The 13,804-nt window shown below is 29.6% G+C and overlaps 2 protein-coding genes across 2 annotated transcripts in view; both read left to right on the top strand.

Moving 5' to 3' along the window:
• Positions 1–3,971, top strand: part of LOC113389280 (adenylyl cyclase-associated protein 1-like) — a 10,439-nt gene extending 6,468 nt beyond the window's left edge. The window contains exons 6-9 of the mRNA XM_026626331.1: positions 1,419–1,495; positions 2,000–2,206; positions 2,624–2,782; positions 3,854–3,971. Coding sequence (XP_026482116.1) covers positions 1,419–1,495; positions 2,000–2,206; positions 2,624–2,782; positions 3,854–3,937 — 527 coding nt within the window. The 3' untranslated portion in view covers positions 3,938–3,971. The remainder of the gene's footprint in view (positions 1–1,418; positions 1,496–1,999; positions 2,207–2,623; positions 2,783–3,853) is intronic.
• A 2,578-nt stretch (positions 3,972–6,549) lies between these two features.
• On the top strand, positions 6,550–12,250 carry LOC113389281. Its single transcript, XM_026626332.1, has 6 exons — positions 6,550–6,954; positions 10,487–10,492; positions 10,707–11,403; positions 11,478–11,621; positions 11,697–11,998; positions 12,077–12,250. The coding sequence occupies exons 1-5, from the start codon at positions 6,550–6,552 to the stop codon at positions 11,738–11,740; spliced, it is 1,296 nt and encodes a 431-aa protein (XP_026482117.1). The 3' UTR covers positions 11,741–11,998; positions 12,077–12,250.
• The last annotated feature ends 1,554 nt before the right edge of the window (positions 12,251–13,804 follow it).

Consider the following 13,804-nt stretch of genomic DNA (forward strand, 5'->3'; position numbering starts at 1 on the left):
GCATACAAATAATTAAAAAAAATGCAGAAAAACACAAAAAAATATAATATACCAATTAATATCACAACTTTTCTAATAAATGTTAAATTAATAAAAATAAAATAAATGAAAAGATTCACAAAGCTCTTCTCATTGAGACATGTTTTTCATTTGCAATTTGTTTAACAAGTAAACCAAATTTTACTTAATGTAAAACATGTCTCGATGAGAAGAGCTTTTCTTTTCAGTTATTTTCTTTTTATTAATTTAATATTTATTAGAAAAGTTGTTGTGATATTAATTGGTGTATCATATTTTTTGTGTTTTTTCTGTTGTTTTTTTAATTATTTATATGCATTGAAGATTGGATCAGCACCCGAAAAATTTGACAATAAAGATCACTAAAATTGTTTAATTATTGGCTGGATGTCCAAGAACAGCTTTATCAAATATATTTTACTATAATATGTATTATTTTGATAATATATTTATCAGCCCATTCATCGAATTGAAAAAAAACAAATGAATTACATATTGCTAATTTTTTGTTATATGCTTCGATACTTTCAGCTACTCATTTCCTAATTATATTTAATTATATTATTCTATAGTATTAATGATAATTTTATTTTTCTGAAATGGTATGAATATTTTTGCAATAAAGTTTAGAAAAATGTCTCAACAATTTTTAATGTTGATTGTATAATTTCTTGTAATTAGTTTAGTTTAGTTTAGTTTGTTGAGTGATGGCTATCAAGTGTCGAAACGTATACATATTTCTTTTGAATATTCCTCCTTTTTAAATTTTATGAATTAGCTTTAGAGAAATATAAAGGATGAATTGGCTGAGAAATATAAATACGTTTTATTTTAATATTATACCTATTTGCACATTGCACTTTAAGAAATAATATCATTTGTGCAATATATTAAGAATTTTATATTTAAATTTTATAAAATTGATAACTTGAACTATGTATTAATTATATTAACATTAATAAAATAGAAAAATATGAAAGTTATCAACAACGACGAGTATTATTAGAGAGAAAAAAATATCATTAAAAACTGAACTTTTTTATGCTAAAAGAATATTTTTTATATTACATATAACAAAGTTAACTGTAGAATATTATAGAAAGATTTTTCATATTTTTTTTATTTAATTACACGATTGTGCTTTGAAATGCTTTCATTAATATTTTGAGTTAATTTAGTTTTGCTAATCCACTTAGATTTAATTAAAAATCAACAATTTGCAATTCAATGATGATTTTATTAGACATCGATACTTTTGATGCACTTTTTTGTTGATGTATTTAAAGTCATGACACACTTAATCTAAATTGGAACTAATTTGTTTCATATATACTCTTATTGTTAGTGAGCTAGATATAGTATGACGTTATTTAAATAATTCCCAATTTATTTTTTTGTAGAAAAACCATCAATTACTAAAGTTGCCATTAAAGAAAGTGAACCGGTATTCAAAAGGGACGGCAAGAAATGGATTATTGTGAGTATAAAAATTTAAATTCAAAGTATGGGTTTCTATTGCATTATTAAATTTATAAAATCTTGAGGCAAATCATAAATTGGGAGGTGAACTACTTAATTTTTTGGGAAGTGAACTATTTAAATTTTGGAAAAGATTTCTATGCCTTCTGTTTTTTTTTCAGCCTAGCTTTATTCTCAAATCGTCAGATAATTACAATTTATTAGTATTTTCAATTATTAATACTACATTGTTGCAATTTCTTTTGATACACTTATTCACAGCTATTCATTTTATCTGTAAGCTTTGATTTAATTAATTGAAGGAGTAAATTTTTATTAATTTTGAATCCAGATAAGCAATGTCATAATCATATCAATTAACAATATATATGATTATGACATTGCTAAAAAAAAAACACTTTTATTAGAACTTAATTGCTTATTCACATTTACTATAATATTTGACACATACAATAAGTAAATATGTACAAATGTATTTATATAAATATATTATTAATTTTAGGAACACCAAAAAAATAACTCTACACTCAAAGTTCAAGATGTCGAAATGAACAATGTTGTGTATATGTTCAAATGTGAAAACTCTACGCTGGTAGTTAATGGAAAACTGAACTCGATTGTGATGGATTCTTGCAAGAAGTGCTCCCTGGTCTTTGATAGTGTTGTATCAAGTTGCGAATTTGTTAATTGCCAAAGTGTAAAGATGCAGGTATGATGTATTTTCAAAATGATACCTTTTTTTACATACATTATTATTATTATTATTTACAAGTTTTATTTCAAACTTCAAATAGTTCAACATTAACTTTATGTATTTATCTTATATTTTATTTATATTTTAATTATATTATTTATTTATTGCCAATTTAGGTGGACTAAATTATCGAAATGGTTTTAAACTTAAATATTATCCACTGTTTAAACTTAAATCCACTGTTTAAACAAACTGCTTAATATTACAAATTAATAATTCCTATTACTTTTGGTAACCAAAAATTTATATTGATATATGCATAACAAATTATTTAAATAGTTGTATTATGAATAAACTAATAAAATTATGTATTTTTTTATCATTTATTAGTTTCGTTCTTAGATCAATGATATTTTTTTTAATTTTTTGCAGGTTCTAGGAACAGTTCCGACAATATCTATTGACAAAACTGATGGTTGCCAAATGTTCCTGGGATCTCAATCTGCAGACACTGTGCAGATTGTCAGTGCAAAATCCAGTGAGATGAATGTTGTTCTTCTAGATCATGTTTCAGATCGAGATGGAGACATGGTTTGTGTTCTAATGCTTTATTCACACACGCACACACACACACACACACATATATATATATATATATATATATATATATTATTTAAGTTTAAAAGTCGGGCGTTACATCAATAAAAAATAGTATGAAAGTTTTTAGAAGTTTATTTAAAACCCATGTCCGTGTTATCGAAACGTTTGTTTATGACCCTGTCATTATGCAATTGCAAAAACAACTCCTCAGCGAATCTTTTTTTAATTACGTTCTCTTCAGAATGTAAAATATTTGGGTTGAAAAAATTCATGTTATGATTTAGATTATTTATATGCTCGATTAACATAGTTTTGAATTGTTTGGTACTTTTAGAGGCATTTTTATGTTGATGAAGGCATTTATTTACTCAGGTTTTGACTAGTTTTTCCGATATAAAAAAATTCGCAATTCGAGTAATTAATCCGATATATTAAGATCCTGAGGCGGTCAGAATTAAACTTAGATTTAATTTGTGTAAAAATGGAACTAAGGGTTGTATCGCAATTGCACACCAACAAAAGGCCACACTGTTGAAACAGCTTTCTCCACGAAAACACCAGTATATGACTCGAAGTCTGAGCGGTTTTTATGGTCGGTGAAGTCGTTTTGTTTATTGAATAGGTAACTGCGTCTGTTATTTATTACGCAACTACCTTTTCAATAAACAAAACGACCTCACCGATCATAAAATCAGTTTAGACCTGGAGTCATACTGGTATCATTTGCCTACCGTGAATGAATCATTGGCACTCGACTCGAGTGTGACGCTCTTCCGTTGCATTTTTATAGATTTACACCCTACTCGCGCCTAAAAAAGTTTTACTTCAATAAACAATTTATAATTTAATACTTTATGGCTAAAAATAAGATAAAAAAGAATTTAAATCTCATATTAATGAGTGCACAAAATGTATAGTTTCATCAGGCATTAGAAATTGTCATTAGATTAATTCCACATGATAATTGAAAAGATGTTATTGTGCGGTTATAACGATTTTGTAATTGTAACGATTAATACAAAGATATTAATTGAATAATATTATTAATTTTTTGCTTTCCAGGTTGAGCTTCCAATTCCTGAACAATTCATTACGCTGATATCCGGAAAAACTTTAAAAACAACGCCAATCGAAAATCGCGGTTAACTATCGTAAAAATAACTATTTATATATGATTCGCCACATGAGAATATTGTGAGCGCGTATTAATTGAACTGTATTTATATTAATCATTTATAGGTTTATAAATGACAAATAATTATTGCATAATTACTAATTAAATTTTAAGGAAGTTTGTATGTATATGTCATTATACATATATAAATTATGCTTGTGTGTGGTTTTAAATACATTTTAATATTATAACATTTATTACATGAATAAAATTTTCTAGTAATTCAAGATTTTCATATATCAACTATTTGTAGGAGCAGAAACAGATATAGCACTTTTTTTTTAAATATTTATTTTTTTATTTATTTATATATATATATACATCATTTTCATATCTCAGTCAGGCAGAGGTGCCCGGTATGAGAGATTATGAAAACAGTTTTCATATTTTATATATATATATACATTTTATTTGAATATTTCATTAACATAATATCTATTATAATGAGATTACCTTTATATAACTCTTCACTCTTCTTTGTCTTCAATTTCCTTATAGTATTATGAACATTTTACATACATATCTGGGCTATATTCACATACAGTGGTACCCCGCCTTACGAGCGTCTCGTCATACGTGTTTTTCGAGATAGAACTGCCGAAGTTACGAAGTTATGTCATGTATTTGCTTGTGCAATGTGGGGCAAAGTTGAAGAGTTCGTGGATAAGAATTACCCCGAATATGATGCAGCTGATGGATCAGAGTTGTTTGACGAGACGTGTCTCGTTGCATTTTTGCAATACCATAATGAATTGAAAAAAAAAACTAGTTGGTATTGGTATTTTGTTTACACGAACTTTGCGACATGTGTAAATAATCGACTTAATCAATAAAAAATTATTAATTTATGAGTGATTAAAAGTATTCCGAGTGGATTTATTACATATAATTGAAATTGACTTTAATGGTTTAGTATGTTAATTAAGACTAAGTACTCTATCGTTATATCAAGTAAATCGTCTAATTTCAATTTTAACAAACGTCAAAAAAACTACTCATTTACTCAAACTTTGAATTTTTAAGATTAAACTACTTGTTGTAAGGCCGTAATATTTCAGTAAGTTTTATCACACCATGATATATATCGCCAAAAAATGTTCCATAAAAATCGGCTTATATTTATTTTTAACGGTTAATTATACCAGTAAACGGTTCGGTAGATTTTCACCTAAAACTAAGCAGTGTCAATCCCAGCTAATATCTTTCGAACAGTTTTTGATTTTTTTAAATCGAGTTGGTAGTATGGTACCAAAAAAAAAATCATAAAAATCGTCGAAAAAAATTTTTATAAAACTTTATTACAAGAAAACGGCCCGGTCGATCTTTACCAAAAACTAATCAGCATGATTCCCAACCAATATCTATAGAACGGTTTTTGAATTTTCAAAATCGATTCAGAATTGCGGGCTAAAATCGTCGCACAAAACTAACAAACGCTAGTCCTCATCGCGATACATCGAATGGCTTTTAAAATTTTGAAATCGGTCCAGCCGTTTTTGAGAAAACACCGATTTACGGCAAAAAAATTTTTCACACACACTCGCGAACACATATTTTTTCCAAAATTGGTCTCATTCGATTCAGAATGTCTTGAAACGTCGAGAAAACATAAAATTAGCGAATCGGATTTTTTGATGAAAACAACCTTCTCCTTCGGGAAGTTAATAATACTTATTTTATAGGTTTTTTTTTAGCTCAAAAACTAGTATGATAATTTAGTCATTTTTATTAAATAACTTAGTATGTTTTTGCATAATATGTGTTTGATCTTAGCAATAAATGTTTCATTTATTTTTATTATTAGTAAAAAAAACTGTGCTGGAACGAATTAATAGTATTTCAATGTATTTATATGGAAAAAAAATGCTTCAACATACGAATATTTCGACAAGCGATCGTGCTTGCGGAACGAATTAAGCTCGTAAGGCGGGGTATCACTGTATACTTTTAGGGAGATTTTATTTTTTTTATTATTTTTTATTTTATGTTAGCTAGATTTTTCCGCAGCTCCAAATATTAGAAAGATTTTAATGCTTTTTCCCAATTTTCACATACACATATTTCATAATAACTTTGAATTTACTTTATTACATAAAATTTGCATGAATTATTCAGAAATACATAGACGTTGAAGACGCAGAATTAAAAGATGATTTCTAAAACTATATTTTTGAGGTTGCTGATGTTAGTAAAATCCGCCACCATATTTGATATGATCTTATGATGTATTATTTTTGTTGATGTCCACCATACTATTAAATTATAGGAGGAATGCACAACAAATATTAAATTTTGAAATACACCCAGGCCTCGCTATACGGCCGCTCTTTATACGGCCTTTCGCTATAACGGCCCTCTTTAATTAAGGAACGTTTTCGATATACGGCCTAAAATGTTTTGCTATAACGGCTTTTTTAACTTCGCGTAGGGCAAGTTACAGTAATCGCAAAAAAATCGAAAATGAAAATGTTTATATATCTTTACGTTTCAAAGTTTCAAACGTTTTGGAAAAACTATAATATAAAGGATGCTGTTGAGAACATTAGTGAATCCTGGAAGAAATTGAAATCGACAACAATGAACCATGTTTGGAAAAAAAATATGGCCAGAATGTATAAAAAATACCGATGCAGAAGTTAATATCCTTCCTGAAGTTAGACAAAACATTTTGGATTTAGCACATTATCTCCGTTTTGAAGATTTAAACGAATCTGTTGTGCTGGATCTACTTGCAGCTGATAGGGAACCCCTTTCATATGAGGAACTCATTCAGTTGCAAGCAGAGCCGGCAATTGATGAAGATACAGAACCTGTTGTATCCAAACAGCTAACATCAAAAATCATGTCGAGCGCTTTTTCATATTTTGAACAAGGAATAAACATCCTCCTTGAAAACGATCCTGACGTCGAACGTAGCGCTAATGTCTCTCGAAGAATTAACTCAGCCATTAGCTGTTATAAATCACTAAAGGAAGAAATAGACAAGAAGGCAAGACAAACAACTTTAGACAAATTTTTCAAACCACCAGCGCAAAATGATGGTGACAGTGATCTGTAGGTTTTAGTTGTTTCATTTTTATTTAAAAATTATGGAATGTTTTTGAAGTTTTTTATTTTATGTAAAATTTATGTTCTTGTTAAATATGTTTATAATTTAAACAAAATAAAAAAATAAAATGCATTTTGGATGAAACCATATTATATATTTATTAAATTTGGAACCGATCCCATTGAATTTGTATGAATACGTATTAGAATAATTGATTCGTTATACGGCTTTTCGCTTTACGGCCAAGTTTTGCGGAACGTATCTAGGCCGTAAAGCGAGGCCCCAGTGTATATATTTAACCTATAATTATGTAATCGCCAATCGTTATTTTTGAAATTATTTGATATATTTTATTATTATAATATTTTAATGATTTTTTAATTTAATGCAGCAATGTCGGAAAAAATATATTTTCACTTGAAAACTAATATGCTATTAATATTTAAAAAAAACTGCTGCTTGAGGCTTCCGAGTTGGATTTCGTATCTGTAAACTTCTGGTTGGAAGAACATGGCTGTATCCACTAGGTCACAGTAAGGCCTCGAAGGTAATTAAAGTTAATATTAATCTTAAGAAAAGGTTCTGAAACTTAAAATTACCTTTTGAGATCATTTGTTTAGGGCAGTGATTCCCAACGTGGGGCGCCCGCCCCACCAGGTAACAATTTGTAAATTCAGGGGGGCAATTTGAAAATTTTGGTAATTAGAACGTAATGTAGTATGGTGTCGGCAACACATTAAACAAAAGATGCTTCTTAGATCTAACTAAGGCGTCCCGTTTTGGTCGGCACAGTCCTAGTTTTTAATGTTGCTTTCCTGGTGTCGGTGTTATGTTTTTTGTCCCGGGTTGACCAGACTTTTTAAAAAGCTTAGTTTGAATTTGAATTTTTCTCATTATTTTATAATGAAATTACAACTAGCCGTCATAAACTGAAAATGATATGTGCGATAAATTACTTATATAAAACTAAACATTATGAAAGAGAATATTGCGGAATGCAAAAATTATAAGGATCCATATAGCCCTTCACTAATTATTTTGAACTTTCATTTTCAAATTTATAAAAATTACCAAAAAATTAGGTAAACGAAGGTTCTGACTGCTTGGCACAACTGGCTTACGGTCAGGACAAGATTCATGCGCAAGAAAAGATATTTTTTACTTAATTAATTAATTGGTTATTGGTTAACAGAATTTTATACAAGACTTTAAAAGCGAGAAAACGTAAACAAAAAATACGACGTAAGTTTTTTAAGAAAATACTTTTTTGATTATAGTTGCGTGTGGTTTTTGTTTAGTGTTCGTTGAAAGATGGAAAATCAAAACAAAGATTTTTGCCATTTTGCATTTTTATTTCTGCAAAGGGAAAAACGATGACCCCAAAGGTGAGGTGCTATTTATGGTGTCGAAGCCTTATTGTATGGGGCGGCATAACGTTTTTAGAAACCTCAAAATGAGACGGGGCCCAAAAAAGGTTGGGAATCACTGGTTTAGGCTATTACCATATGGCTATTACCATATTGTATGATGACTTATACATAATATTATATTAAATTGTATAAACTAATGTTTTTTAATTGATTCTGCTACTTTTTAGATGTATAAATTTCCTTCGCAGAAGAATATTCAACATATTCAATATATTGAACTTATTTCAGAAGACTTCTTTTGATCTCTCATGATAATCGTATTATTTTATTATGCAAATGAGAGTGAAAATATGTTGATATTATCATAATAATTAGAAAGCTGTATTTTTCCGATGATAACAATTTCTTCTTGTTCTTTCTGGTACATAAAGTATATTGATAAAGAGTTGGCCAAGGTTCGGATCGAACCAAGGGACTAATTTGTGCTGAGTCATGTTCTTAATCATTACACCTCTACAAGCTCAAAAACAGGTAAAATAACATTCTACCACGATAAATTTATTCTAAATTTATTTTTTTTTGTTTTTACATAATTTGAACTAATCAGAAATCGATATCAGTGAAGCAAGATGTAAAAGGTCTGGCTCATCGTTATCAAAAGCTATTCCTTCAGAAATCTAATTGAGAAGAACAACTAGGACTTTATCTGTAGGCGGAAATTAACTAAAGGTAAGTACATTATTAATATCAGTTCGTTAGATTAAATCCTTCCGAATTTAAATATTATGTATAGATCACACTGCGCGACAATAAATTTTTTTCTCACTGCTAACAGCTCCAGTTTTTGAGATATACCGAAGTGCTAGTTTTGTTTTAAGTTGCAATGAAAAACACATTTTATTTTGTGCCTCCAAAAAAATGTATAGTTTTTGTGTATGGATAAGGTCTGACTGATTATGTTGTAAGCTCCAACTGTTGTCAGCCATTATGTGGATGTTCTACCTTTGATATCTCTTCTCCTAAGCTTAGTCCTGGTGCCTTTCTAGATTCTCAATTTCAAGAAATGAAGGATTTTCTCCTAGATCTTTTAAACAATCTTTTAAAAATGCATCCCCAAAAAAATTGTTTCGACCAAAACGAATGCCTCCCTGGTTGTCTTCTTGAATTTATTCAAAGGAATCACTAACCGTGGATTTTAATGAGTTGGCTAATTTGGGGTTCATCGAATACATCAGCTTTTTCTGTCTTGTCTTTTAACGTTGGTCTCTCAATCAATTACATGGTAGGCAGAAGATAAAGCTGTTCTAAGTTGTTCATCCTCAGTAATCACGCGATGTGGTCACCACATTTTGTACAATGTCGTGTGTGACATCGCCGTCTCATGTCCTTAGCTTGTGGTGAAGATATTGCCGCTCGTCCTTATCAAATTTGGCCCAAGATCGATATCCCCCTGTGATTTGGAAGACGCAAAATAGGTGATATGTCCAGATATGACTAGTGTTAGAATAAAGTCACTAGTACAATACTGTGTAATTTTGGTATCGGTACTTTGGTTCGATATTTTACGTAGCGGTATAGATACTTTTCGCCGATTCTACTAAACAAATATCGAGAGATTAAATCAAATTCAAGAAATCAAATGCAATAGCATAGATAAGTAAATATAAGTGCAATAGTGCCTTTGTTGATGGCCATACTTTATTGCCAAATGCCGAAGTACGAACTCGAAGGGTCATTAGCCTCAAAATTTATTGTTCTAAGACCCTCAAAGAATCATGAGTGTCCTTATGCAGTCACTACAATGTTCCTTTTTGGGGTGTGAAGTTTGCTGTATTATACGTCAGAAGTGTTTCACATTCGCTGCAGAGTTGAATGGGATTTTAGCGTTATTATGTTTTATTTGTGTGGTTTTCGTGCTATGTGTTCGTCTGTTCGTCTATTATTTTCCGGTGTTTTTTTGCTACCTCGTTTTTTAATTATTTTGTGCGTTATTAATACGGTTTTAGTATAATTTTCTTGTGAATCGTGTGTTGCTCGTCATTATTATATTAACATTTATTTTTTTAATTACTAAGTTTATTATTTTGTTCATATTTTTATAGGTTAAGGTAGGTTACATTTAGGTTAGATTTCTTTTCATTTAAGAATTTCATATTTATCTCGTTAGTTGGTTCCTACGTTACTTTTAGCTCATATTATAGGTTTCATATTTTAGTTCATATTTTTTTTTTATACATAAGTTATCTTTTAATCATAGCTTAAGTTAGTTTAGGTTTATACTATAGTTCAACCCTTTTCTTTTTTATATTCAATATGAAAAAGCAAAACCAATGTATCCATTGCTTTAAAACTTTTGCTTCCACTAGTTCTCTTTGCTGTCACAACAAGTTAGTACATCACATACAGCCTAAGGAGTACTTTCAAAATTTTGAATGTACATTGTGCCAAAAAATTTTGCATGCTCCTTCCTCATTACAAAGGCACATCAAAACTTTTCATTCTTCCGTTCCTGATACATCTCCCACAGACTCCAAACTCCAATGCACGTATTTTTATGATTCCCGAATTAATCCAGAAACATCCCTTGCACTGCATTCTTATGCTCTACCCTCTTCATTAATTCCTTCCACTACTTCTTATTCATGTACCCTTACTGCTTCACAAACTTCTTACACAACTCTTCCTGCTTTGCCAAATCCTTCTACATCATTTCCTTCTTCACCAATACCAACGACATCCTTCCATTCATATGCTCTTCCTGCTACATCAATCCCTACAACATCCTTCCATTCATATGCTCTTCCTGCTTCACCAATTCCTACAACATCCTTCCACTCGGATGCGCTTCCTGCTTCACCAATTCATATGACAACCGCTAATTCCAATACTGTTTCCTTTATTCGACAACCATCTTCCCCACTACTTTCCCAATCATCCAGATCGCTCACATCTTTTCCAGTGACCCCAACGCGACCCAGACCCCAAGATAATGCTTTGCTGTACTCAGAACATTTTACAGGTATTAAAATATAAGTATTATTTAAATATATTTAATATTACATCCACAAAGTTACCATAATTGTTCATTTATAGGGTTTTCAAGGGTTCTCAGAATTACTTGCCCCATTCAGGATTGCGGGAATGCTTACACACGGTACAGCGCACTACAAAAACATATTGAGTGTCATCATCACATCAATATTGAACACAAAGACAAACTGTTTTCTTCTATTAATGGTTTGTCAACTTTTAATTATGAAGATTTTCAACAAACATTTCTATAATTTCACCTTTTGCTATAGATTTTTACAGCTGGAAAACTGAGATGGAACAGAACAGTATTACGTCATATGTGAAGGACACTGCAGCATACATAACAAAAGACAATTGCTGCACCATTCAATATTATAATTGCCATTGATCACACAGTCACCAAACAAAGGAAACATGTTTAAGGGGTAGCAAAAAAATTGGGCATGCTTGTCCCTCACGAATTATGTGCAAGGTGTATAATGACGGACATGTTGAAGTTGATTACTGGAAGACACATCTGGGACATGAAAATTTGATAAAATATGTGCGGCTGGATTAAAATTTAATCAGAAACATCAAGGGTATAATTAATTTATTTTCATAAATGCTATTGTCACATTGTTGTTAGTTCTTTGTCATTTGTAATATATTTTTTCCAGATCAAATTAAAGCAGGCGTAGATGATGACTTTATTATAAAAAACATACGTGAAGATTGTTATAACAAAAAATTACTGAGACCACTGAGAGCTTCCATAAAAAGGCGGGTGTTACCACCAAATGATACCTTAATAAATAAAAATGATTCAAGAAGTGTAGCCGATTCTTTGCATTCTTTGCATTTAATGCTGGAAATAATTTAATTATCTTCATAATTAACTATTATTGATGTTTGCTTTATTTGCATAATTCATTTAAAGTTATGCCATTCATTCAAGTTATGGAAATGTGTTTCAAATTGTAAATATTAATTATATTAATTATATGTGTTTCAAATTGTAATACATTATATAGCCTTGCCAGTATCATAACACACTGCTTATGTGTGCATTTTTGTATCCAACGACAAATAATTTATTTATGTTAATTAAATGTGATTGGTATTTGCTTTATTTGCATAAATTTATTTATTATACAATGCTTTAACAGTATTATAGAAATAGGTTTTAAATTGTAAATATATGTATATTAATATGTTCTATAATTTCAATAAATTTATTATTATAAATGAATAGTTTTTTTTCTTTTATAAAAAGCAGTATATTTTTGATAAAAAAAAACAATGCTAAAGCTTATGTTAACACATTAATCTTTTATTTGTTGACCAAAATTAGGTTCAATTTTTCAATACCATATGTACTGTTAATTTTATAAAAAGGCTCGAAATAATTTCAAATGCCTGAACAAAATTTTGTGGCACTTACAGAACTCCACCTTATTGATTGAGAATTTAACAAATTTCAGCTATATAAATGCACGTCACAACTATTTCGACAGATTATTATTCACATTTTTATATGACAAGAACTTTTTCAGAAAAAACAGTTGTACGTTTATTTAACTTACTGAATAAAACTTCTTATATAAGTACTACATTTTACCACTTTCAAACTTAATATGATTATTGCTATATACTATGACAGTACTAAATCCTCTACGTAATATTATGATCGTAGAGAAAAATTAAATATATATAATATATTGATATACATTAATATATGAGAGCTGCAATTAAATTGTAACTGTCACATTGACGTCTATGAACTGTCATTATGTACTAGGGTTATTTACACTTTTATATTGGTACACCTGCTTTGTTTGTCACCTCTTCATGAAGTATATTGTCGTGTCAAAAAATGGCCGCCAGTGACTGCATGAGGAACCGTGTCAAAGAATCGGACCATAATAATTAAAGATATTTAGTTCCTCTAACGCTGAATTGTAACGGCTTTTTAAAATTGTGAAGTATTTAAAAACATATTCTCAACAATTATAAAACATTAGTATTTGTTTATGTGAAAACATGTAGATATAATTTTTTCAAATAACTAGTGCAAAGTGGCATATAGCAATTTATCTATGAATAGAGCACCATATTAAACGTTAAATGTCTTAAACATATATTCTTCTTTTATATATGATCTATGAAATTTGAAAAGGCGCGCCACTTGTTAATTAACAAAGTGATCCACAAGTGTCCCATCTTTCTAAAAGCATATTCTATGCTTCAAATGTCAAATAATGAATGTAATGCCCGAGATAATTGAAGTGCAATAGTTGAAATTATATATGATTTTGAAAATGTTTATTGATTAAAGTAGATTATTATTTAGCTTAAGACTATTTTCGTGTATATTTTGTGAGCAATAGCAGTGAGAGTATTTAAAA

The sequence above is a fragment of the Ctenocephalides felis genome, unplaced genomic scaffold, assembly GCF_003426905.1.
Source record: "Ctenocephalides felis isolate EL2017-DRISC unplaced genomic scaffold, ASM342690v1 CF-g0.4_SCAFFOLD_03573, whole genome shotgun sequence".
NCBI classification, from domain to species: domain Eukaryota; kingdom Metazoa; phylum Arthropoda; class Insecta; order Siphonaptera; family Pulicidae; genus Ctenocephalides; species Ctenocephalides felis.